At 40.5% G+C, this 24,254-nt stretch overlaps 1 protein-coding gene across 2 annotated transcripts in view; it reads left to right on the top strand.

Moving 5' to 3' along the window:
• The first annotated feature begins 14,423 nt into the window (after nucleotides 1-14,423).
• The window catches only part of sntg2 (syntrophin, gamma 2), a 144,208-nt gene continuing 134,377 nt past the window's right edge, over nucleotides 14,424-24,254 (top strand). For both annotated transcript variants that reach the window (XM_075448207.1, XM_075448208.1), the window contains exon 1: nucleotides 14,424-14,713. In XM_075448207.1, the coding sequence (XP_075304322.1) occupies nucleotides 14,645-14,713 (69 nt within the window). In that variant the 5' untranslated portion in view covers nucleotides 14,424-14,644. The remainder of the gene's footprint in view (nucleotides 14,714-24,254) is intronic.

The raw sequence follows: 24,254 nt of genomic DNA, 5'->3' as shown, positions 1-24,254 counted from the left end.
TGATTGAGTTTCTAATTGCTTGTTCCACTTCATCAGCCTCACCTCGAATTAATAATTCATTGTAACAATTTGGCTTGAAAGAGGAAGCTGGTGTTTGGTTTGATTATTTGTCAAGTGCTCAGTTCATGATTATCCTTCACTCAGTCCAAAACCAGACCAACGCGTCGCCTGAGCCTCGGCACCATCTGAATGTGAAGCTTCGGTAATGGATCTCAGGGGAGCAAATTTGGTCTACTTTTAGGCTCGCCTGTTTATATTATACAATAGTATATGTAGTTATATATAGTATGCAAACTCGGCCTGACTTAATGTGACTAAAACAAATTGTGTAGCATGAAGAGGTGAAGCACAGGTGGAGAAGGAAAACCCAAATGATCATTGACCACGAAGCTATCTGAGCATCATGGTTAATGTTAAACCAACAGAAAGTACAATCCAGAGTGTTTTATATATAAAAATATAAAATCAACCAAACGTTTCAGACACAAACAACACGATTTGTTTGGTGGAATTCCTTTTTTTTTTTGTGTTAGTTTCAAAAGTTTTCAGTGAAATATTTTCCGTTTGGGGTCAGATTTCCTTTTCTTGTTTTTTGTGTTCTCAGTATTTTTGGAGTTATTAGTCTGAATTCCTGTTTTTATCTTTGTATTTTTTTGGTTTGGCCTTGTATTTGCTGGCATGATTAGTGACTGTAGGACTGTTTCGGTGAGTTAGTCTGCTGAATCTGCTATTACATATCTATACCCCCTTTCACACTGCGACCCGCTACCTTAGCGGGTCCAAAGTTGCACCTTCGACCCGCGTCGAGCAATGTAAACGCTTGGCGTGTCAGGGTGACCCGTGTCGCCTGAAGCCGAGTTCAGGGGGCGTGGCCTAGTGGCAGAGCGTCACACGAAACACATAAAATGCTGGGCGTGTACAATGACGTAGGCACAAGCCATGCGTCGGAGGTACGGTTAAATACAGAGGGGCTTCCTCCCCAGATGGCGGGGCACATGTCAAAATATGGCCAGTCCAATCGCCCTCTGCCACTCCTGCCGTTGTGGTCATTAACCGCATGGAACTTTTTCCTCATGGCCTTTAGTTTGTTGGTCACCTGCGTCTTGCTGCGTGGGAAACCGCGCTCTCCCATCTTTCTCGCCAGCCCTTCCAGCAGAGGTCCATCTTTCACCGTCCCCGACATGTGGCGGTAAATAACGTCCTCTGCTCGGAGGCTGAGGAGCTCGCGGACCTCCTTGTCTCCCCAGTTGGCCATATTCAAAAATGTCTTGAACTTGATGTAAAACAGAGTAAAACTTGTCCTCACCTGTCGCTGTTGTTCTGAATCAGCTGTCCATTCTGTCTTTTAAACTCCTCACGTCACGCCACGCCCACGTCCGACCCGCGTCGATTGCGTTCACACCAAACTCGGCTCGGCAAAAAGACTAGGGTCCGACGCGGGTCGAAAGGCGAGTCGAGTGGACGCGGCAGCCCGGGTCGGCAGTGTGAACGCAACAGCGGGCACGCTAAATTCGCGGATTAAACGCGGGTTCTTCCTCAGTGTGAAAGGGGCTAGTGCGTCTTGTCCTGCCTCCACCTCTGGCACCCTCTATACTTTCATTACCCCTACCCGAACCCGGGTTTGCATCCCCGCCCCGCTGTGACTGGTGTGCAGTTGGTGAGAGGCTGAGGTAGCTTGTGGCTGTAAAAGATGGTTGTTGTGGTGTGAGGAGCAGTTATGGCTGGCATTAGCGGGGTGACTCTGGGACGCCAGTGATCGCTGTCTAGCCTCCTGGAGGTGTCGTGGGCCCAACTAGACGAAACACCGATGAAAGGAGGTTCCCACCTGATGAGCCCACTGACATGTTGGTCGGCACTGCTCACTGATCTATATTACAGGGAGTATAGGGATCAGGAGGTTCTTCGTTAGGTACTGAGCCAGTATTAGGAGGTTAATTGTTGAGTTTAGGGAATTATTCACTGAGTCTGGTCCATGTTTTTTTTCTCGTCTTTACTTTGATTGATCCTTCAGTGCTCGTCTCGGTTTGTTTGGTCTTTGTTTCAGCTCCTTCACACCTGTCTCTTGTTATTTGGCCTCAGCTGCTTTCATTGCCTCATCACTCCCTTCAGAACATCAGCTCCTCGGTTTCTCACGGTTACCGTCAGATCCCAGCTGTTTTAACTCTGTTTGTTTCCCATTTTTCAAATGTTTAGTTTCTGTTTTGTTTTTGTTTTTAAATGTGTTTTTGCAGAATATTTTTGTTGGCATTTTGTGGACTGTCTCGTTCTTTTTTTATAGTTTCTTGTCTTTGAAGAAAAAAGGTTGTTTTTGGGGGAAAAATTTGTGTTTTGTTGTGATTTTTAAGAGAGAAAATATGTTTTCTGTTTTGTTGTTTTGCTAAAATTGATCATTTTTAGGGTTTATTGTTGTATTCCATCGAGTGTTACCTTTTGTTTACGTACTTCTTATTGGATTTTATCCAACACACTTGTTTTTCTTGGTGTGTTTTGTGTCGTTTTGGTGTGTTTTTCACCTTTGGGCCGTCTGAGTGCTACCTGTCTGCCTCCACCTAATAGATACAGGCTGTTAACACAAGCTGTGGACAGAAAGCAGCTGAAGCACCAGGACCCCAAACATGACTTCATATACATTTAGTTTATTCTCTTCCCGTGGAACATGCACTGTAGGCAAATGTTTGTATCAGACTTGTACATGAATGTCAGAGCAGTTCTGCTCCCAAAGGGCAGAAACATCGAGGCGAGCCATTATCGCCCAACTCCCCTCAGCTTTGTAGCGTGTTTTCGTGTCTGCCGGCTCTTTGTTTTGCTTCCTGCTCGTCTCGTTAAATGAAGAAGCTGAAAATGAAGCACCTCGGCTGCCTTTGACCACTGGAAAAACTTCCCTCTCTATTCCACCTGACAGAGGATGTTAGACACCAAATAACATGTGTACTGGAACACATTTATGAGGAGAAGCCTGTGGCTGTATCACAGATACTTAGTATTGGCAGAAACGGTTTCATAACAGCCAATTCTTTCAGGAAATTACACTCCTTCAGGACCAGAAGGCACGTCACGCCGCTGACTGACTTGTCAGACTTATTTCTGGCAGCGAGAGATAAATTTTGTGGCTTCACCCAAACAACTCACACACAAACAGGTTTGCACTGTCGACTGCAGCAGCCAATTTCAGCCAAGGTGACCAGAGAGTGCAAGAAGTTGAAAAAGGAAAAGGAAAAAGGAAATGTCACGTACGTTCAAGTTGGCTCTGCTGAGTTCATCCGGCCTGGAGAAACGTTTTTCAAGGCACCACAACAACAACGTCGGATTCGCTCAGTGACCCGAAATTATTCAGATTTATGTAAACAAGGATGTGAGGTGATTCAGTCCAAGGAGAGATTTGCATAAGGAGCCTGATGAGGTCATCACCCCAGGATCCTTCATGACTGAGATTATTTTTATCGCATCCCGCGCTGGCGGGGATCGTTATTAAAACTCTTAAAACTTAGTTTGAACGCACACACGGCGGGTCAACAAAACCTTTGGAGCTACACCCCCCCCCCCCCCCCCCCCCCCCCCTCAGATGGTTGATGGCCCTGAACTTAAGCTCAGGCTTAACTCTTAAAGGCCACCGACCGCTTTGAGAATTGATCGTGAAACTTTAATGGAGACCCATCATAGATCCCCTCTCTGATGACCCTTTGATGAACTTCCAGAGTTCAGTTTCAGGATGCTTCAGGAGGCACCGATTGAAATCTGCTTACCGATACAGATGTTAAAAAGGATCCATCCATCCATCCATTTTCCATACTTGGGATTCTATACTTTTCTATACCGGGTCGCGGGGGGGCTGGAGCCTATCCCAGCGGTCGTTAAAAATGATCATTTTCGTTATTTTTGTAAAGAGTTTTCCCTTTAACGCCAAGTAAAAATGAAATATGCTTTTTAGAGAAATAAGAAAGCAGCTTTTAAGCCTTTCAGTCCTTCAGATCATCTTTAAATCACTACGAATTCTTTCAGAATTCATTAAAAAAAGATAAAAAATGTTTCAAAAGACTTTTTCGCTGGTTAAACCACTGATGAGGCTTTTATGTCCTAAGATTCAAAGTGAATAAATCTGCTCAGTTTCAGGGAAAAGTCATTAATAAGATAAATATCAGACGGTGAAATACTAAGATCTGCACAATAAAAAACCAACAAACAGAACAATTCATCACGTTATCAAATTCAAACATCAAATGGTACCTTCTAAGTGTCAAAACTAAGTAAATCTCCAATAAATAGTACGAAATGTTTAATTTGAGTACTTCCAACAGTCAAAATAATCCATTTTTAAGGCTCTTTTTCCTAAATAAAACTTGTAAGAGCTCAGATCAGAGAGGCTAAAAGGCCACGAACAACTTATATATTTTAGTATATATTATATATATTCACTTATAAAAGTTAAAAACCTGTAACATTGAGATTTAAGACAGTATAAGGTCATTATAGGAATCTGGATTTCTAATTAGCTAGAACGTACTGGTCATTTTTGTCATATATTAACATATTAAATGTTTCATGACATTTACTGTTTATTCTAATGTTGAAAATTTAAATGTCATCTCCACTATGTGAGCGGATTATGAACATTTTATGTATGACTCGACAGAGTCTTCAGACTTCAGAGCAGGATGTGTAATAAACATGACAAAAAGGTCATTTTTTTACATTAAGCCCACAGAGAAAGAGCATTGTAGAATATATTCAGTCCTGTGCAGGATGCGCCCTGATGAGGAGTAAAGAAAAAAAGCTCCTGCTTGGAGAATTTAGATGGGAAGGTTAATAACCAGAGGTGTGTGCTGTCAAAGGTTATTTTTGAGTGACTGAACACGTCACAGAGCGAATGAATGATGCCAGGGAACGTTTTGAATTTGGCGTTATGGGTTCACAGTTGGCTATCGGCCACCAGCCTGAGAGGGACAGATACCAGCACTGTCAGTGATAAAACTCCCGTGTAATAGAGGGATGACTCTTCCTTTCTGCTGCCAGACGTTGGGAAGACGTTTGATCGGAGTGGAAATACTGAGGATTACAGTGATTTACCTGCTATAAAATACCACGGCTGACTCCTGACACTGAGGTGTTTTTAACTAAAGCTCTTCGTCTATATTTAGGAATGTGGAACAGGAACGAGCTCTCGGGTTAATCAACTTTACTTCTAATGGAAGATGAGTAAAGGATCAATGGTTTTAAAGGTGGGGTAGGGGTTCTTTTTCTGGAACATTTTTTTACATATTGCTTGAAATACTCTTCACACCCCCATTGCAACCAATTAATTAAAAGTTTTCACGCAAAAATGAAAAGTTTTAGTGGCCTTTACAACGAACAATCTAGGAAAAACAGTATCCAATCATACTGAACGGACTGTTAACGATGATTGGATTCTGATGCCGTCTATCAAACTGCAATCTGCTCCTCCCTCCCCCTCCTTCCCCCTGTGTGCGTACCCTGCTTCGTGAATGAATTAGGCGTCCAGAAGCTTGGCAGGAAGCTAAACTAGAGCCAGCTTGGCTAGCACCTAGCATTATTAAACATATAGTTAGCATATACTAAATACGGCAACGATCGATGCTTGCTGTCAGAACAGCGCTCGTGCACCTTCGTGCTCGTGCGCGTTCATGTACTCTAGAGGCGTGGCTTCGGGGGGAAAGTGAAGAAAAGGGTTGGGACTTTTGACCTGTGTATTTTCAAAATGCAGCTTCGCTGGACTCAAAATCCAGGATCTCCTACCCTACCTTTAAGGAGGAGTGTCGGTGTTTATCCCAAAGACTTCCATTGAGCATTAGGGCAGTTTGTAGCTGATGTGAAGCAGCTGGGATGGAAATGAGGCCGTGGTCGTCGGTCGTAAAAAGGGTGGATCGCCAACTCGCCAATCGTCTTGTGAGGGTATGACGGAGTGGAAGATTAGAGAAATAAGCCAAAAGGCAAAGTCGTTGGTTTACATTTTAATCCTGACCAATAATCATGGGCTGTGGGTAGAGACCAAAAGATGAGACCATGAGTATAACCTGTATGGTTCAGCTGCCCCATGTTCAGAGGCTGGAGTTCCTCAACGCTGTTATCCTGGGTTCGAGTCAAAGCCCGAGGCCTTTTGCTGCCTTTCTTCTGAAAACCAACTGCTGAAATGGAGACTGATGTCTCTCCAAGAGGTATTAAACAAGCCAGTTGAGGTGGTCGAGGTCAGGTATATCCCCCCCAGAGCTAGGCCTTGGGCGTACCGTAGACCAGGTTGAGAGATCTTTCAACTGGTTTAGATTGCCCAGAGTCCCTCCTGAAGAGCTGGATGTGGCTGTGGAGAGGAAACTTCTTCTTTCTGTCTTTGAGATTCAGTCAGAGTATTGGTGAGATTGTAGTAAACACCAACAACAGGAAATTATATCAACCTGCTGCAATAGGCTTCGATTATGTCCATTCACAGGCAAGATCTGTTGTCTCTACCTTTTACGTAAAAAAAAATGAAATCTGGGTGTGTTTTTTCTTTCGTGGTGGTGTTTTGTAAAATGTTGTCGTGTTTTGGACTTCAGGGCCACCGAATAAAAACTGATAAATTACTCTTTTCTAGACCTTACTGGGCAGAGAATATCACACTATCCCAGTGTGAGGACTGTGATGCTCCCGTCACGGTCCCATGTTCTGATTTGGTTCCTGCACTTTAATTTTCTTTGCGTCCTGTTTTATTTTGTAGACTTCTGTTAGGTTTTCCTTAGTTCAGCGCCAGAACATTGTGTGTAGTTGTTTCCCCGTTGGTCTCGGTCACCTTTCCCTTTGTTGGCCCGACTTCTTGCCGGTCTGTCCGTTAGTGCTTCCATTGTTCCTCTTTAGTTCCCTCTCTGTTCGTAGGTTTGCTGGCTTCACCTCCTTCCTGTATTTGGGTCACTGCTGTGTCTTAGGAGCTTTAAAAAGTAGCTGTGAACTCTTAAACTGTGTCCAAAGTCACTCCATTAAACCCATAAACCCAACAGAGAGCAGCAAATCAAGACATTTTCTCGTCATAGTCACTTTGCATCATCACCGTCTGCTGCTGAGTGATGAGTCATTTTGGCTGAGAATTCTTTAAGAGTGCCATACAGTAAATGACTTCAATCATTCATAATTCAGATACTCAAATAAAAATCTCAGACTGTAATTGGCTGTGCAAGCCAGAATAAATGCAGAGACTCCGTCTCAGGGAAGGAAGTCTTTAAGGATGGCTGGATTTGATTCATCACGTTGAATCATTCGGGTGTTACAAAGCAAAATATCAAGATTAGAATGAGTGACACTTTATATTAAAGAGTATAAAAATGAAGCCGGGAGAAACTGTCTGATTGCAGGAAAGTACAGAATCTTAAGCTGAACTTTGAGGAGCCCTGTTCTTGTTATTGTCTGCAGAGGATTACTGTCTGATGAGTTTCCTATTCGAACAGAAAAGGTTGAACGGAACGAGAAGGACATAGGCTGAACCAATTTACAGAGGACTCCTTGATGCCTAAGTGAAGAATCCAGCCTCACAAAGGCTGCGCTAAGACATGGCAGGATTAAAATAGGAGTTCCACCTAAATTCACTTACTTTATAACATTGGATACTTTAATCAGGGCAGCCACCTGGTTCGGGTTATTGTTCAAAAACCAGATTGAAAAGTTCCAGACGTGCCTTACTTGGCAGAATTTAAAAACCTCGGAGACTGTGTCATCTGTAAGAAGTTCAGAGCTCACGAACAAGAAAACAACATCAAAGGAAACAAAGACGAGTCCGAGTGGCGGAGACCAGACGACCAGCGGGGATTCCTAGATCTGGTCAAGAGCAAAATTAATTGTTTTCAACAGCAGATGAAGCCTCGTACTGTGACTGCAATGTAGTGTTTTTACTAGATAAGAAGGGAAGAGAGGCACTTTGAAGTTTTCACATAAGTTTTAACCCCTCCCCCATGTATGTAAGAGATCCAGAATGATGCTGAAGGAGAGGTCCAGCAGAGCTTTAAAGATATCTGACGAGCTCCAAGGATATCCATTTCCCTCAGCTCGATGAAACACCCGATGCTACGACTGCATAAGATTTCCCTTCAAGTTAGGGGAAACTCTTTTGGGTTAATTTCAACAACTAATATGCAGGAGAGGCATGCATGCATCTCAGAATCATGAAAGTTTGAACAAAGGATTTAAAAAGACTGAAATCAGATGCAGGAACAGTTGTTAGGAGTGTGAGGAGTGCTGAGAAAAAGCCGATCTTGTAACTTAGTGAAGTTCAAGTTAATTTCAGGGTTCGTTCTACAACCAGAACTAACCAAACGCAGAAACTGGGAGCTCATCAAAAGATGTTTGTAGGCTGTAAGCATCCGTCTATGATCATCAAACGAGCTACAAGAAGGACCAGCCTGTGCATCGGAGCTGCCTTTATTGATGATTGTTGCACCTAAATCCAACCATCGGCTGCTGGGACATTTTTCTGATTGTGTTGAGTTCGGTGGCAGAATGGATTTCCTCTTGAATCATGCAAGAATATGACTGCTTCCCAATGTAATTCAGAATTCATAGTAAAGTGAACCAAAGGGTTGAGGAAATGGATTTTCAGACTTTTCTATTTCACACACTCAGTGAAAACATGACCTGTTACCCAGTAAGCCAGGAAAAGGAGATTTTTTTATGTGGTATGTTGTGAGAGTATGGTTGTACAAGTTATACAAATGAATGCTCCCTTAAGCACAAATCTTCTTTATTCAGAAAAGAAACAGCTGGAAAAGCCCCCACAAGTAAATATACTGATCCAAGCAGATCACATGAGAAGCTAGATGATCAACACATAGATAGATAGATAGATAGATAGATACTTTATTGATCCCGAAGGAAATTCAAGCATCCAGTAGCAGACATAATAAAGCAATAGAAATGTTTATACAATAATAAACACTACATGATATAATCTGTAAAATATAAACATCTGACCTTATTTTAGCATCACTCAGTCTACTGACTACCAATTTATATTGCTTGGAACATGACAAATGTGGACCAAATACATAATTTAATTTGTGGATATATTTAAGCATCTGTCACTTTCACCCAAATACTTTTATTTAATAGCTAAAGTATCACATCACCAAAACATTTGAGTGTGAACCATCATATAAGCATATAGCTACAAAGGAGAAATGTTTAGATTTTGTTACTATTTGGGCGTAGAAACAAATGAAGTAAGAAAGAACCCTCGTCCCTGATAGTATTAAGGCAGGCCAGGAGATGAAATAACTCTTCAGCCTTTCTAGGTTTTATACACAAAAATAATGCTGATTATCATCTGCAAATCATAGGAATATAGGATTAAAACTTTGTATTTTTGTACAGATGGCAGCAAATATACAGAGAATAACAGGAGCCCTAAAACTGAGCCCTGTGGGACGCCACGAGATACAAAGTCCTGATTAGAGACATGGAAATGTAAAAGATTAGGCGTAATATGTAAACCAATCTAATGCTAACACAAATTTATAACTTCAGAATCAGAATGTGATGGTTTACCGTGTCGAACACTGTAAAAAGTCAATTAGCTGTTTCAGAGGACATTAAAAGTGGAGGCAGGGTCATTTCCAGGCAGTCAAACAACATTTTTCACAGTGTTCCTCTCCAATGTGGCCGGGATTAGATCATAGAGCGCCCCGTCTTGGCATTTCTCTCATAGACTTGGGTTCAGTCAGATATTAACATGAACATTACAGCAATAACGGTTTGACCCTAAACTAGACAATAAGTAGAAAAAATAATAATATATATCTCTTCATTACTTGTGAAACGCATTCAAAAATCAGCTCAGGCTTGAATATATGTAGATTGTGAACTTCGATACACGAACATACCAGAGTTCACTTCAAATGTTTCGTAAATGAATAAATTAGTACCTAATATTGAGGATCAAACTGACTCGAAATCATATATATATATATTTAAATGGCTTCAGGACATGAAAATGAAGCGGCTGAATGGAAACCACCGTCATTAATTTAGTCATTTCCCTCTCTAACCTGTCATCACATCTTATATTAAAACAGAAGTCCTGTCTCGCTGTGCTTTGTACTCTTCTTAAGCTCTTAGTAGCACACTTTGCCTCAGTGACTTGTCATCCTCTTGTTATTTTCATTTCGTTATGTTGTTTCTGCTCTTAAAGCCCTGACCTGACAAATGTAAGAGCTTAAGATATAGAGTTGTATCTCTGCAGAGCTTTCTGGTCTGATTATTGAGATTTCTTTTAAACATTTTCCTCTTTTTATTTTGTTTCTTTGCAACTCTGCTTTGCCTCAAGAAATATTAAACTAAAACTCAAGGCTGCGCATTAAATTCCACACAGCGAGCTGTATGCCGCAGCCAACAACAAGTAGAAGCCCATCTCTTTCTTCTTTCCTTTTCTTAAATCCACGGCAGCCCTTAAACATCTCCTTATCAAATACTGAGGGATGCTCGAGGGATTCTTTCCACTGAAGAATACCAGTGAAGTAGGTTTCCTGACAATCACACCTCTTCCAATCCCCTTGATGATACCTTTTTATACTCTCTGATGATAGAGCTCCGCTGTAAGACGTTGCCCTGTGCTGCTTCAACATTGTTACCCTCCCAGATTCACACAAAGCTCTAATCCCGAACACAGAAAATACAAAGAACGCTCTTGTCACTGATTATACGTCTGAGAACGCACAAAATGAATCATCTCTCTGGAACTGCCTGCACCTAGGTAGGTGAGTCTTTTTATAACCTCTTTTGCACCTGACAGAGTTAGGGTTATTAAAGGAGGCATCATATTTAGTCTATAAGCCTTCCTGCCCTATAGCCATCGCACCTCTAAGACCGTGAGCTACCCTCAAGCTTTGCCTTCGAGGGGTTCCTACATGCCAGAAATCAATTTGTGTCAGTATCCTTTAAGATTTGCTCAGGGAGGCAAGCGACCATCAGGCAAAAAGGACTCTTCTTCATACCTCTCTATCTTTAGCGTGGATAAATATCGCTGATTGTAAGCACCGTAGTCGACCACATCGGTGCTTCTGCTCGTGCTAATTTAAGATGTGCAAATCAAAATGATTAGAGTTGGAGAAATTTCTGGATACTAAGATGCATTTTGAAGAGGAGGTGGAAGAATTTACAGAACATTAGGGTCTGCTAAGAAGTAGTTATGTTTTGTATCTCTTGTGAGTTTTATTGTGGATGAAATGTTCATCTGCTGGGATAAGAGCCATCCCCCCCCGCGACCTACGGATTCAGCGGGTATAGAAAATGGATGGATGGATGGATGGATGCAATGTTTATTGGGTTATGTGGTGAAGGAAGGCATTGATCAGCAGTAATTAGAAATGGGACAAAAAAACCCATTTTGGATTATTTGGACAAGGTTTTGTAAGCATTGCTTCCAACCATCATAGGGTCATCATCAAATGTGAGGCAACTTCCATCGCTACGGATCAGTTTCCTTATTCTGTCATAAAGAAGCCCATCTGTTGAAGATGTTGGGGCCAGGATTTAAGATTCTATCAAAGCTCTATACCATATGTGTCGAACTCAAGGCCCACGGGCCAAATGTGGCCCGCCACGTCATTTTATGTGACCCTGAGAGCTTAAAAGGTCTGATTGTCTAAAAATAAATAAGTCAAATACGTGCAGTGACCAAAAAACGACCAAAAAAAGTGACGGCATCCCGCCACTGGAAAGCAATGTTTCCAAATCAATGTTTTCTAAAAGCTAGCTTTGTTTGATATTTCAAGTTTTTAACAAAGTACATAACTTGTGTTTGATTTATTCACTTGGATAGTTTGATTGTTGATTGATGGAGTTGATGTGGGTTTCATAACCTGACAAATTAAAAGGATTTATAATATAATAACGGAGCAACAAGCAAACATATATTTTTTTTACATTATGCAAATATATATATGTAACATTTGTAACTTGAATAAGTAATAAATTAAGAGTTATTTAACATTAAGCAGTAGTTAAATTTATTTTACATTGTATTTAGTTACATTTATAAGTTACATCTGGCCCTTTGAGGGCAACAATTATGCTGATGTGGCCCTCGGTGAAAATGAGTTTGACATCCCTGCTCTATACGGTACAACACAGTGTCAGATGCTGAACTTCGATCACCAGCCCTACGAGCCAGTTTTCATAGCATTGTTATCTTTTTGCCTTATCTTTTTGCCTTCAGTTTCTCTCACCGGAGAATAGGTCTACAGCTGCTAACTGCCAGTTTTTCCTGCGGCAATAAGTCACGCACCAGCTGTTTCGACAACAAGTGATGACAGGGAAATGTGTTTCTGCAATGCCGGCTTATTAACAAGCAACACAAACTGTGTAAAGAGATTAGAGCAGAAAAGGGAACAGCCAGTAGAGTCCCAATGACGGGTCTTCAACCATGTTTGCCCCACTGCTGTAGCTACTTTTTTTACGTGCTAAAAGTACGTGAAAATCAGACGGTAAAAAGTGTTGAGATTCAGAACATCAGAGTTATGCAATAAAATACACAATAAGATCATTTTACAGCCATGGCCTTGAGTCCCACGACTGTTACGTTACCAACTCTGGAAATCCTGCAAGTCCAAAGGTGACATTTTAAGGACGTCGTCTCAGTTAAAATCTGATGTGATGAGCAATCATTGTTTATTTTTGTTAAGTTTGGATAGTAAAGCTATCAAAAATGGAAAGGTTTGTCATAGGATGTTGTTCACTTGGCGTTGGCGCCATCTTGTGAGGGACGCTCTCCGGGCCAGCTCATGTGACTGAGTTACCTTTTGTTTTGTTTGGCTTGACAAAGTTTATTAAAAAATGGTCAAATTTGGTGGAGAAGGTACAGATGGAGACAGGAAAGGAAAGAAAGAATGAGCCGAATTAAAGAGGTAACTAACATAGATTGGTGCACTGAGCTGGATTACTGACACCAATCCAACAATCCGGGACATTGCGAACCCCCCTTTTCTTTTTTTTCCCCCAAAATTATTCAAATTAACCACTATTAAGACTTTCAAAACCATTTCCTTATGTAATTCTTATAAGAGCCTTATAAGATATGTTGAACCTTTATAAAAACAGGTTTAAACATTTGGTTATGTTCGGTAGAAATGGATTGAAACGGGATTTTAGAGGTCAGTCCAAGAATCACAGCACCAAAACACAATGTTAAAGGGATAGTTCGCCTCTTTTGGCATGAAGCTGTATGACATCCCATATCAGCAACATCATTTCTGAACATCTTCTTACCCCCTGCTGCGTCCTGTGAGCAGAGTTCCAGCCTCGTTTTGGTGTTGATGAAGGTAGTCCGGCTAGTTGGCTGGGGTTTAAAAAATAAAGCGTTTTGCTTCTCAAAACAATATGCGTTCAACAGAGTAATACATTTGCATCACAAAATCGTTCTCCAGGAAAAAGTCAGACATCACAATCTCTTAGCCCTATTTTCTCTCCCTTCGTATCACTGCCTGCTGTGTAGACAGCGTAGACACTGTAACAGGTGCAGCAGGCGGCAGCATATGGAAACTACAATTGTTACACTGCTCAAATAGGCTCTAAAAAGGCTATAGATTCTTTAAAACCTTGTTTGGGATTTGTGAAACCTTTCTCTGATTTGTAAAAATGCAGAACCGGGCCATTTCACTGCATTTTTTTGCATTTTGATCGCCCTAAACTAGGTCCTGTATGGAAACTACAATTGTTACACTGCTCAAATCTGGATGGAATTATTCTAAAAAGGCTATAGATTCATTAAAACCTTGTTTGGGATTTGTGAAACCTTTCTCTGATTTGTAAAAATGCAGAACCGGGCCATTTCACTGCATTTTTTTGCATTTTAATCGTCCTAAACTAGGTCCTGTATGGAAACTACAATTGTTACACTGCTCAAATCTGGATGGAATTATTCTAAAAGGGCTATAGATTCATTAAAACCTTGTTTGGGATTTGTGAAACCTTTCTCTGATTTGTAAAAATGCAGAACAGGGCCATTTCACTGCATTTTTTTGCATTTTAATCGTCCTAAACTAGGTCCTGTATGGAAACTACAATAGTTACACTGCTCAAATCTTAATGGAATTATTCTAAAGAGGGTACAGAGACTTTAAAACACATTTTATGATTTGTAAAAACTTTATTTGATCATTGAAAATTCAAAAAGGTGAAATCATCTTGCTGTAAAAGTGGGGGTGTCGAAACACCCCCCCATCCCCCACGGGTGCGACGCCCATGTATAGTGGCTTGTATTTATTTATCCATCGGAAAAAAATAAGATGTGTGCATTTCTCCACACCCAGGAATGAAACACCAGTGAATGGGTTAATGTGCTCTGACGCAGAAGTGGTTAACAGGCGGACAGGCCGCAGGTGGGGAGTCATGCGGACTGATGAGCAGCAGCAGCAGCAGCGGAGGCGCCGCTGACAGTCGGAGCTGCGCCGCGGAGGAATCAGCAACGCGCCGCTTAGTTCCTCCAGCAGATAAAACTGGTGCGGTTTCAGGATGCCAACAGCTCCCAGCAGTCACAGAGCCGCCGGGCAGGCAGTCTCAGCCAGCAGCCGCCGATAAACGGACGCGCTGGTGAACAACTCCCGCTGTCAGCTGCCGGATAAATGACTTGAGAAACTCCGGTTGAAGTCAGCGGACAGAGAAAGCGGCTGTATGGGAGATGAATGTGACCGGGAAACAGCAACCTGAGCTGATCGAGCGACCCGCCAGCCTCCCGGTTCCAACTTCGGTAAGTAAACCCTCAGGTTGTTTCTTTAAATAACCCTAAATAAACTTAAATCACAGAGCGGTTTGTCGTTTGGCTTCATGGTGAGTTCCGTGTGCAGAGAGCACGCGCGCTGTTACCGTTGATCGCTCGATGTCCAGAGAGAACTCCAGACTACCCTTTAAAAAAAGCCACTTTCTGGGATTTATCACATATAAACACTCAAAAACCCCGAAGTAGATTCGAGAGATTAATAGTTTTCAATCCAGTCGGACAATCTGCACATTTCGGCGTACATTGAGTCATCTATTGCGGTCCTGCTTGTACAAACTTACAACTTTTCTCAGGGGGGGGTTCCGTTAATAAGGTTCCGTTGTCCAGGTGTGATTAACTGATGTTTGCCTAGCTTCAAGTTTTTTTTTAGAAGATCCGCTCAAATCCGCTGCTTTGCTTTTCCTTTATCTTTGCGTGCAAGCCGAATTATTCAAAGAACGAATATCCTTCATTTAGTTTGACGAAACGACGCGTTGATCTTTGTTTCTGGGGGCTTTAAAGGTGACAGAAGCTGTGCTGCGCAGGTTATTTCCTAACAAAACTGTACATTACACCTTATCTGTAGGGTGCATAGATCTCTGTGACCAGAAGGCACCAGATTTCATGCATTGGCTGCTTATTTGTGAGGTTATAACTATGAGGAACTGGTATTTTTATCACGACCAATGCTGCCATTATTTACTGGTGTCACACATTTGCTAACCGAGCTGCTTTCTCGGGCTCTTTGAGCAAGAAAACAAATGATGTGACCTTTTAAAAACACTGTTTCATATTCAGTCTGTCGGTTGCTTGAAGAAAAATCCAACCAAAACTCTGACGTGTCATTTTTTAACTCCAACTTGAGCTCAGTCTAAGAGGTGCTGACACATTGCCAGTTTCATACTCATTAGACACGACATGCCATGTGATGCCCACATGTTTCCATGGATACCTTCCTGTGCTTGTCAGTCATCTGATTTTATGTAAAGTTTAGAACTTGCTTCGCTTTAATTTACGGCCTCTGTGCCACCCTCCCCTACATTTGGCTTGTTATCACCTCCACTGGGCATGCAGCACCTCTAATTTCATCTTGCATGGGAGGCACTTTGGGATCATAAAGTATTGGATTCTAAAACTGGATATCTGAGCCTGGGTACGGTTATACAGTGTGCTATCCTGTTGGAATAGAGACTCCCCACTGGAGTGAAGTTTCAGGGGGTTGAGCGTGAACAAGATTGCGCTATAATGGGAAGAAACTCGGCTTTTGGCAGGTTTTCGAACAATTTTTAAACAGTTGAAGGTCTTGATGTTTCATATGTATGGAAGTTTTTCTGTGCCATCAGTTTGAATACCAATTTCTAATATTGAATTTTTACAGCATCAAAATCAGACTTTTGAATTTGAAAAACCAAGTGTAAAAAAAAAAAAAAATCAATTTCTAAAAACAAAAATCTGTGGAAAAAATTCAACTTCAAAAAATTCTGTGGAAAAAATTCAACTTCAAAAAATTCTGTGGAAAAAAAAAAAATCAACTGGAGAAAATTCAGTTGAAAAAAATTAAACATCTAAAAAAAATTCTGTGGAAAAAAATTCAACTTCAAAAAATTCAACTTAAATAAAATCCAGTGGAAAAAAATTAAACATCTAAAAAAAATTCAACTTCAAAAAATTCAACTTAAATAAAATCCAGTGGAAAAAAATTCAACTTCAAAAAATTCAACTTCAAAAAATTCAACTTCAAAAAATTCAACTTCAAAAAATTCAACTTAAATAAAATTCAGTGGAAAAAAAATTAAACATCTAAATAAAATTCAGTGGAAAAAAAACAAGCAGACTCAACATCCGGATAAACGGGGAGAAGCAATCGATCCCTGTCTCAATTCATCCAACGGCAGCCAATCAAGTTGCGCTCCATTGGACAGATCAGCTCAATAGATATTAGTAATATCTATTACTCAATTTTACTAACACAATTTTTTTTTTTTTTTTTTGCACTGTTGGTTTTTCAAATTCAAAGTCTGATTTTGCTGCTGTAAAAATTCAATATTAGTAATTCATATTCAAACTCTGGTGGCACAGAAAAACCTCCATACATACGTCACCAAATGCATTTTCTTTCCTGGTGCGTTGGGTACTTCTTTGGTCTTGGGGACTGAAATCAGTCAATTAAATCCTACACATATTAATGATGGCTTTTAATGATGAAGCATCTGAGAAGTGATTGGTGTAGAACAGCAGAAAGAGGGGAAGTAAACGAGGCCTGAGAGAAACTTTGTGTTGCATTATGCTGGAAGAATGTTGGTTTCCCTTCTTTTACCCACTGGTTAAGTTATTTAACATCGAGTTTGGCTCCTGAGAAACTGACCTTTGTTGTTAGAAAGAGGGCTGCAGAATTTTCTGATATTTGGAGGATATTTTTGGAACTGTTGAGGGAGGGAGAATGAGATAATGAAAATGATTAAATTTTTTGTTGGGAGTGCAAGCTGTAACCTACATTTTGAATACTTTTTTAAAATTTATTATTATTTTTATTTATTTATATATATTTATTTACCTATTTTATTTTCATTATTTCATATTCATTGCACAGTAATTTGCTGTCTAATTACTGCGGTTTATTGTATCTTTTTTAATCATTTAATTATTATTTTATTTATTGCCATACGTTTTGGATGTTTAAATTGTTGGATGTTGTTATATTAACAGGAAAAACCAATGAATATATGTTTAAAAAAAAATAAAAGATGCGTTGGACTGGTTCTTCCTGTCCAAACATGCATGTGGGCATCGGTTTGGCTGTGTTTGAGTTGTATGGCGGGGGTATTAGCGCTGTGATGGACAGGCTTGGTGTTTTCCTGGGAGAGACTCCACATCCCTGACTTAATTCAGGCAGTGCTTTGTTTGGTGAAGACTTGAAAAACGTGAACTTCAGCTGTGAGTTGTTGTTCTACGTTGGGCCTAATTTCTCTTCCACTGGCCACTTTTTAAATGACTTTAATTGGTTGCTAATCCAGTGAAACTTTGGCATGGTTACAGTGGAGTTACAAAGTTTGCGAAGTATCTGGCGTGACCTCCTTGTGCAAACCAGTTTCCCAGAAAGGTATCCCGGTGTAGATAACGGCCTTAACTCTGGGATGTTGGTGGGTTTCCTCACGCGATCCGCTCACATACTCAAAGACTTAACTTTCTCTGAGAGTTAGGCTGTTCTGAACATGAACACGGTGGGTCAAACAGTCATGATGAGGGAAGCAATGCCGCTAAAGTGATGGTTTAATAACTTTCTTCAGCCTGATTAGCTTAAAAAAACGTCTAATTTCATCTTCAAATTAACCGCTAATCCTTTTGTTGTGTGGTTATTTAAGTACAATATGATTAATTTTAAATCCACTTACATTACTTTAGCACTTTTTCTCAACATGTCTGAATTATGAGTTCAAACAAACAATGAATCTCTTGTGGAAAAAGTATTTCATCTTCAATAAAACCTCAGATTAACATCGGGATGATCCGATCACGTGATTTTAGATTTGATCGGAATCGGACGTTTCCTCCCGATCAGATATGTAGCCTATCTATATATGTATATTTATTTTTTTTATCAGAACTATAATATTTCAAAACAAATGGGGAAAAACAACAGCTTAGTATTTCCTGTTATGTGGTGGTACAGAGTCGGACTGTCTCAACCATAGACATATTATACGTAGACGCCTCATATTGACGCTGCCGTATCAACGCGGCCGCCATCTTGGATGGGTCTTCAATGCCTCCACATTGCATTTATTTTGACTGAGGATGGTGTTTATCCCCAACTACAATAATCAAAACTCCCCGAATATTTACATCTATGGTCTCAACTCCACACAGAAACATGCAGTGTGACGTCACTTTGCTGCCGTAAAGCGAAGCAGAACACGCCAGCAGCCGGTCGGAACTTGTGTCTGTGCCTCCCTGACCATGATCACCATCATCGTCCCCACTGCTCTCGGACTCGGACTCCGACCCACTGTCACTGGCGGCTGGCTCGGGCCTGTATGGTTGTAGCCCCAATCCCTCCTCGGTTTCTTCCTCAGGCTCTTCATTGACTGCTTCATTGTCATCAACAATATTAGGCTTGAAATTTGCCGTGAAGAAGCTGTCCAGGTCTGGCAAACTGCTGGCTTCGCTACTAGAACTACGAGTATCAGACATGGTGATTGTTCCAGCAGTTGGCATGCGTGACGTCACGCACCTGTCGTCGGTTTGCCAAAATTCGAGTCAAATGTGCTGATAGTTTATTGGGCCTAATCAGGACTATCCAGGGGCCTAAAATTATTTTAAAATCATAAAAAAATTCCATGGTATATAAGAAATCGATCTGCTATTTCAGTTTTGTGCAAAAAAAATCACCTTTCTGTAGGCCTTTAAAGAGATTACTTCCTTACACAAAAGAGGAGGTAGCGTGTTGTTGACTCAGCAGGGATGAAATGAAATAAGAAACATTGATATTCAGGAGAATAAATTATCAAAAGCAGTACAGAAAGCTGGAGATCTTCATTATTTTCCATTATCTTTTGAACCGCCACCTAGTGCCTGAATCCTGAGTGTTCCATTATAAAGACGCACTTTCATGCAGACGAAGCACAAATTGGTGTAAAAATATTCAACAGATAGCTGGAAATGAGGTGTGTTGGTGCTCAAAGAAACCGAAGCCCATAGTCTGCAGTCTCTGGGGCATCCGTGGTACTTTGGGTGGCAATACTATCAGGTTTTCAGAACTGGGGAAGTGGCCTGATGCAACGTAAAGGTAGACCAGTTCCCATATTTAGAGGGTGCATCGGGTCTTAATGGGCGACGCAACCAAGTATTGGTTCTTAAGGCATTGTTAGTTTGTGCAACCAGCTCACTTTGAATTAAAGTGCCTTTATATAATGTTGTGCTCGCCTTAGTTCATTATGTGCAGGCACTCTTTGCCAGACTTGCACAGAAGAACGTATAAAAAGCGCCATCCATCAACACAATACAAGCGAATTTGCAATGCAAAATTGACTCTAAAACCTCAAACAATTCATCACAAAGAGCCTTACAGTATTACACAGAAACGTCAAGATATTCATGTGCTGCTCAACGTAAACTTTAAAAGACACCAAGGACAACCGTAGTGGATTATGGTGCAAATAAGGGTTAAAAGAAGGTGATGCTCTATGATTACCGGACAGTCGAACCCGGGCTTGTCCCTTTCCGAAAGCATAAAATATAAGTGGCACGCATGTCATGAGGAAAAATAAATAAAATCCCAACCCCCTGTGGTCACACGCCTTGGTTTCTCTTGGCAGGAGCTGCAGAAGCATAATTATACCCCGATGGAGTGTGAAAGTCGATGCTTTTGTATTCAGCAAGTCAATCATAGTTTATTTTAACCAAATCACTGCTGTTGGAGCATGAACATTTAGTCTCCATAAATGCTCATTGTCTCAGAGCTGCTCAGGTAATTTGGAAGGACTCAAAACAATCGGTCCGTATTATAATAAAAATAAACCTGTTTTTCAGACAAAGGTCGTACTTGTTGTCTTTTTATTCGATGAACAATGTCGAATGTTCGTTGGTGTAATTAAGTGAAACTAGAGTCAGAATGCAAACATTTGGCTTCTTAAAGCATTTCTTCCTCATTTCTAGCTTAAATGTTTAGTGATTCTGTCCAAAAATCACTGTTTATGGATGGAATTTCCTGTCAGATGGCTCCACAATCCAATTTTTATTCTCCTTATGGCATATGAGCTGATGACAGGATCAGGCGGAACCCAAGGGAGCTGCGAAATGGGCCAAAGGGCAGACTTCGGTATTACATCATAAATTAGTCTCTTATTCTTTTCAAGGTTTATAATTAGTCCCCATAGGAAGAGAAGGGATACATATATAAAACGCTTTATGTATAGTCCATATTTCATTATTCATTTACTACCAAATTTGGCAGTAATTAAAGTCCTAATTAGACGAGGTCTAAATTTTTAAAACCGTCTAGAGGATACGGAGTGTCGTAAAACAAGCTGTGCCAGTCACACTTTTGAACTTCTCTAAAAATGTTTCCTTAGCAAATAAAAAGAAACACGTCCTCTACATCATTAATACCCACAGAGTTTCATTAGCATTTTTATTTAGATTCAAAGCAGGAAACTTATGCATTTTAATGTCCTCACTCATTTCCAAGTGAGATATGAAGAAATCCACCTTGTCCCCTCGACAGCTGATGGGCGGGGGGGTGTTGTTGTGGACACTTTACTCGCCACTTGAATGGAGCTGCACTTCAGAAAATACTCTGAAATAGTAGTTTGACATCTGAGTTTTGTCCTTGGGAAGCGAAAAAAATACGTAGTCTGACATTAGCCAACGTGAACTCAATCAGGACTGTTAGAAATACGTTTGATTAGGAGTCTATGACGGACAGAAAATTACAGATTTGCAATTTTTTTTGTAAATGTATGAAGACATGTTGTGCTAATTTCCCTCATGTCAGGCAGTAATCTCACACTCTGGACCGACACTGTGTGTAACGCAGTCGGCCGTCTTGTTGTTTGAGCAGTAAAGCTCTGCGAGATAAGCCTATTCAAACAACGAGGAAACAATCGAGAGGAAATGCATCAAGTGGATCTGATTCCCCGTGGAGCCGCTCCAAGGGGAGGATTGTACAAGGATGATTGCAGAAACGCAATCTTGTGAGGTTATTGCATACGAGAAAAGCTCCGTCCTGGTTCCAGTTTATTGACCTTCAGCAGTGAATACACGGGGAAATGATCCTCATGTTCACAAGGTAATTTACCTGCAGTGTAATTTAAAAAACAAAACAAAATTTCTTCATTATTAATACACCCAGATGCTTTCCAGCAGAGCTCCGCATACACTTTTATTACGGATGAATCAGGGATTCTCAGCAGCCGCATGTTTGCATGAGAAATTTGAAAAAATATTCATGGTCATTGTGTTGCTTTCAAATAAAACTGGAAAATGGCACTAACTGCACCTGGTTTCCTTTGGACAGGAGAAGCACGGCCATTTTCTAGTCTTTACAGTTTTTTTTGTAACATTTATTTTGTATAAGAAATAAAACTTTCTTTACTCTGGAGTCCTTTGCACAACTAGTCTGCGTTCTTTGTGTTTTGTATCCAGACTCTAATGCATTTATGTTCATCTATCGTCTAATATCACTGCATCCTGGAGCAGAAACTATAGTCACAATGTTATTTTCTATATCGATCGATGTTAATAGGGATATCGAGTTTAATGCTGTCGACTGCAAAAGTTTAGAAATAAAGTTGGGTGATACCACACAAACAATAACATCAGTGACATAGTTGGACCTTTTTGGTCAACTACTTCCACAGTTTGGAAGGAAAACGTGAGTCCAGTTTCAGCTTTTGTGGATCTCTTTGACTACACTCATTTCTGCTCAGTTTTCTGGCGGTTAGCAACTAGCTTAGAGGTACGTTACCGCAAACTAGTGGACTGGAGTGTGCCGAGGGATACAAAGCTGGCTAGCTAACTGATAAAGGCCTGTGAGCTTAGCGCAGTAGCACAAACGTCAATGCTACAGCATTGAAGCAGAAAGCTGCCAGTCCACATATCGAGTCCAAAGAGTGGAACAAACACAAGGGAACATTTCATGTTAGCATTTTAAAGGAAATCAGTGGGCTTGTTAGCTGAGAAGGAGGCTAGCGGAGAACGGAAGGAGGCTAGCGGAGAACGGAAGGAGGCTAGCAGAGAACAGAAGGACGCTGCGGCTTAGGCAGGGCGGTAGAGACACTTCATTTTTTTTTACCCTTATTCCTTTCCAAAAAGCAACTTGTGTTTATCATTTTTGGAATTCTTTTGAAATATCGCCAGATTTACGCCGCTAGTACAAGCACACCATCATATTTTCTTTCATTTCCCGCTGCCCATCAGAGGAGCTTCTTATCTGGTTAATCGGTTAAATAATCTATAGAATATTACCCAAATAATCTGTACTTCACACACTTCATACTTCATGTTAGAAACTGCTTCAGCTGTCTCCAACATGTGTCATTAGTCCTGTTTTTATTAACTAGTTCCTGTGTTTTTACATACATTTTATAAAAACGCATCTTAAAGAAGGTCTGCTTTGCAGGGACAGTATGAGAAAATAGTTCTCACCTCTTCATGATTACAGAGTTCATCTTTGATTGAAAGAAGAGAAAATAGTTCCACTGAATTTGGTAATTAGCAGCAATGTAAAGCCATGTCGGGAGAAATGACCAAGTTGCCTCATTTAAAATGATAGATTACGCTCATTGATGCAGCTGTTCCTTTTTTATGGATTTCCTTTTTGAATCCAGCAATATTTTTTTATCTTTTTTTTCCCAGTAAACCTTGAAATATCACATGCTGATATTTGCAAACAAGGCAGGTAACTGCTGCTCTCTGGCAGTGTTTCTGATGCCTGCTCGCTGGTGAAAATAAAGAAAAAAAGCAAACTCGCAGTGAAAATGTATGTGTTTGCACTTTAGCCGTTGAAATCAGAGTTCTCTGCATATTAAACATTGCAGATAAATGACGATGTGCTCTTCATAACTGGCATAAATGACGGCAACGTGTAGCTCGCTGCTTGGATGCATTTCTTTAACCGTGAGTCACCTTTGTAGATCCCCCAACTGACACCAGGTTAGTTTTAATTGACCTCAAAAAAAGAGAACAAGTCAGAGAGAGCAAAGAGTTTTTCCTTTCATCCTCTTATTTTAAAACTCAGCCTGATTTTTAAAATGCGAAGACCTCTAAAGGATCCAGAGATGAAAGTGCTCGGCTTGACAAAAGTAGTAATTATGACACCTGCCAACATCACCCTGTTCTTGTCACACATTTCATGTCTAAAGAGACAAATTGTTGTTCAGATGAGGCTGTGTTTCCAAATATTTGCCTTAATATACATTTTTCTACAATTATTAGACTTTAAATATCTACGAATATCTTGCTTTTGGTCCTCAGCTGTGATGATCAGCTAAAGTTTGTAGTTTTTGGAGCTTGGATAAGTGATGTGTCTTTTTAGTTTAATTACAGGTATCTACTGTATTTATAGGGATTCTCATTTTAAAATGCGTATATATAACTATAGCTGTTGTAGTGGCTTTGTCTCTAATCTTCAAGCTTCCTTTTATTTAAAACATTTTAGAAAAAATCATGTGCTTTTAGTTGCAAAAAAAATTGTATCTTTGGGAAATTTTAGTCTGGTTTCCGTAAACATCGGTTCTTTGTAGCAATAGAACTACCTTTGACACACCACCTTCGGGATATGAGTAGTTTACTGCTACTCAATCAATAACCTCAGGTCAAGCTTCTCCCCAGTAAAATTTGGTGTCCCTCAAGGTTCAGTTGAAGGACCAATGTTATTTCCATAATACATGCTTCCTTTCAGACATATCGTACAGGGATGTGTCGTTTCTTTTCACCGTTATGCTGATGACACACTTCTTTATTCACCAGTTGGAGCCTCTGATCCTGGTATGCTGAGTTCACCACATTTTAAAAAAAACAGAAGTATCCAACT

The sequence above is a fragment of the Odontesthes bonariensis genome, chromosome 17 (genome assembly GCF_027942865.1).
Source record: "Odontesthes bonariensis isolate fOdoBon6 chromosome 17, fOdoBon6.hap1, whole genome shotgun sequence".
Lineage (NCBI taxonomy): Eukaryota > Metazoa > Chordata > Actinopteri > Atheriniformes > Atherinopsidae > Odontesthes > Odontesthes bonariensis.
The sequence above is the reverse complement of the archived record's forward strand: the minus strand, read 5'-3'. Positions and strand labels throughout refer to the sequence as shown.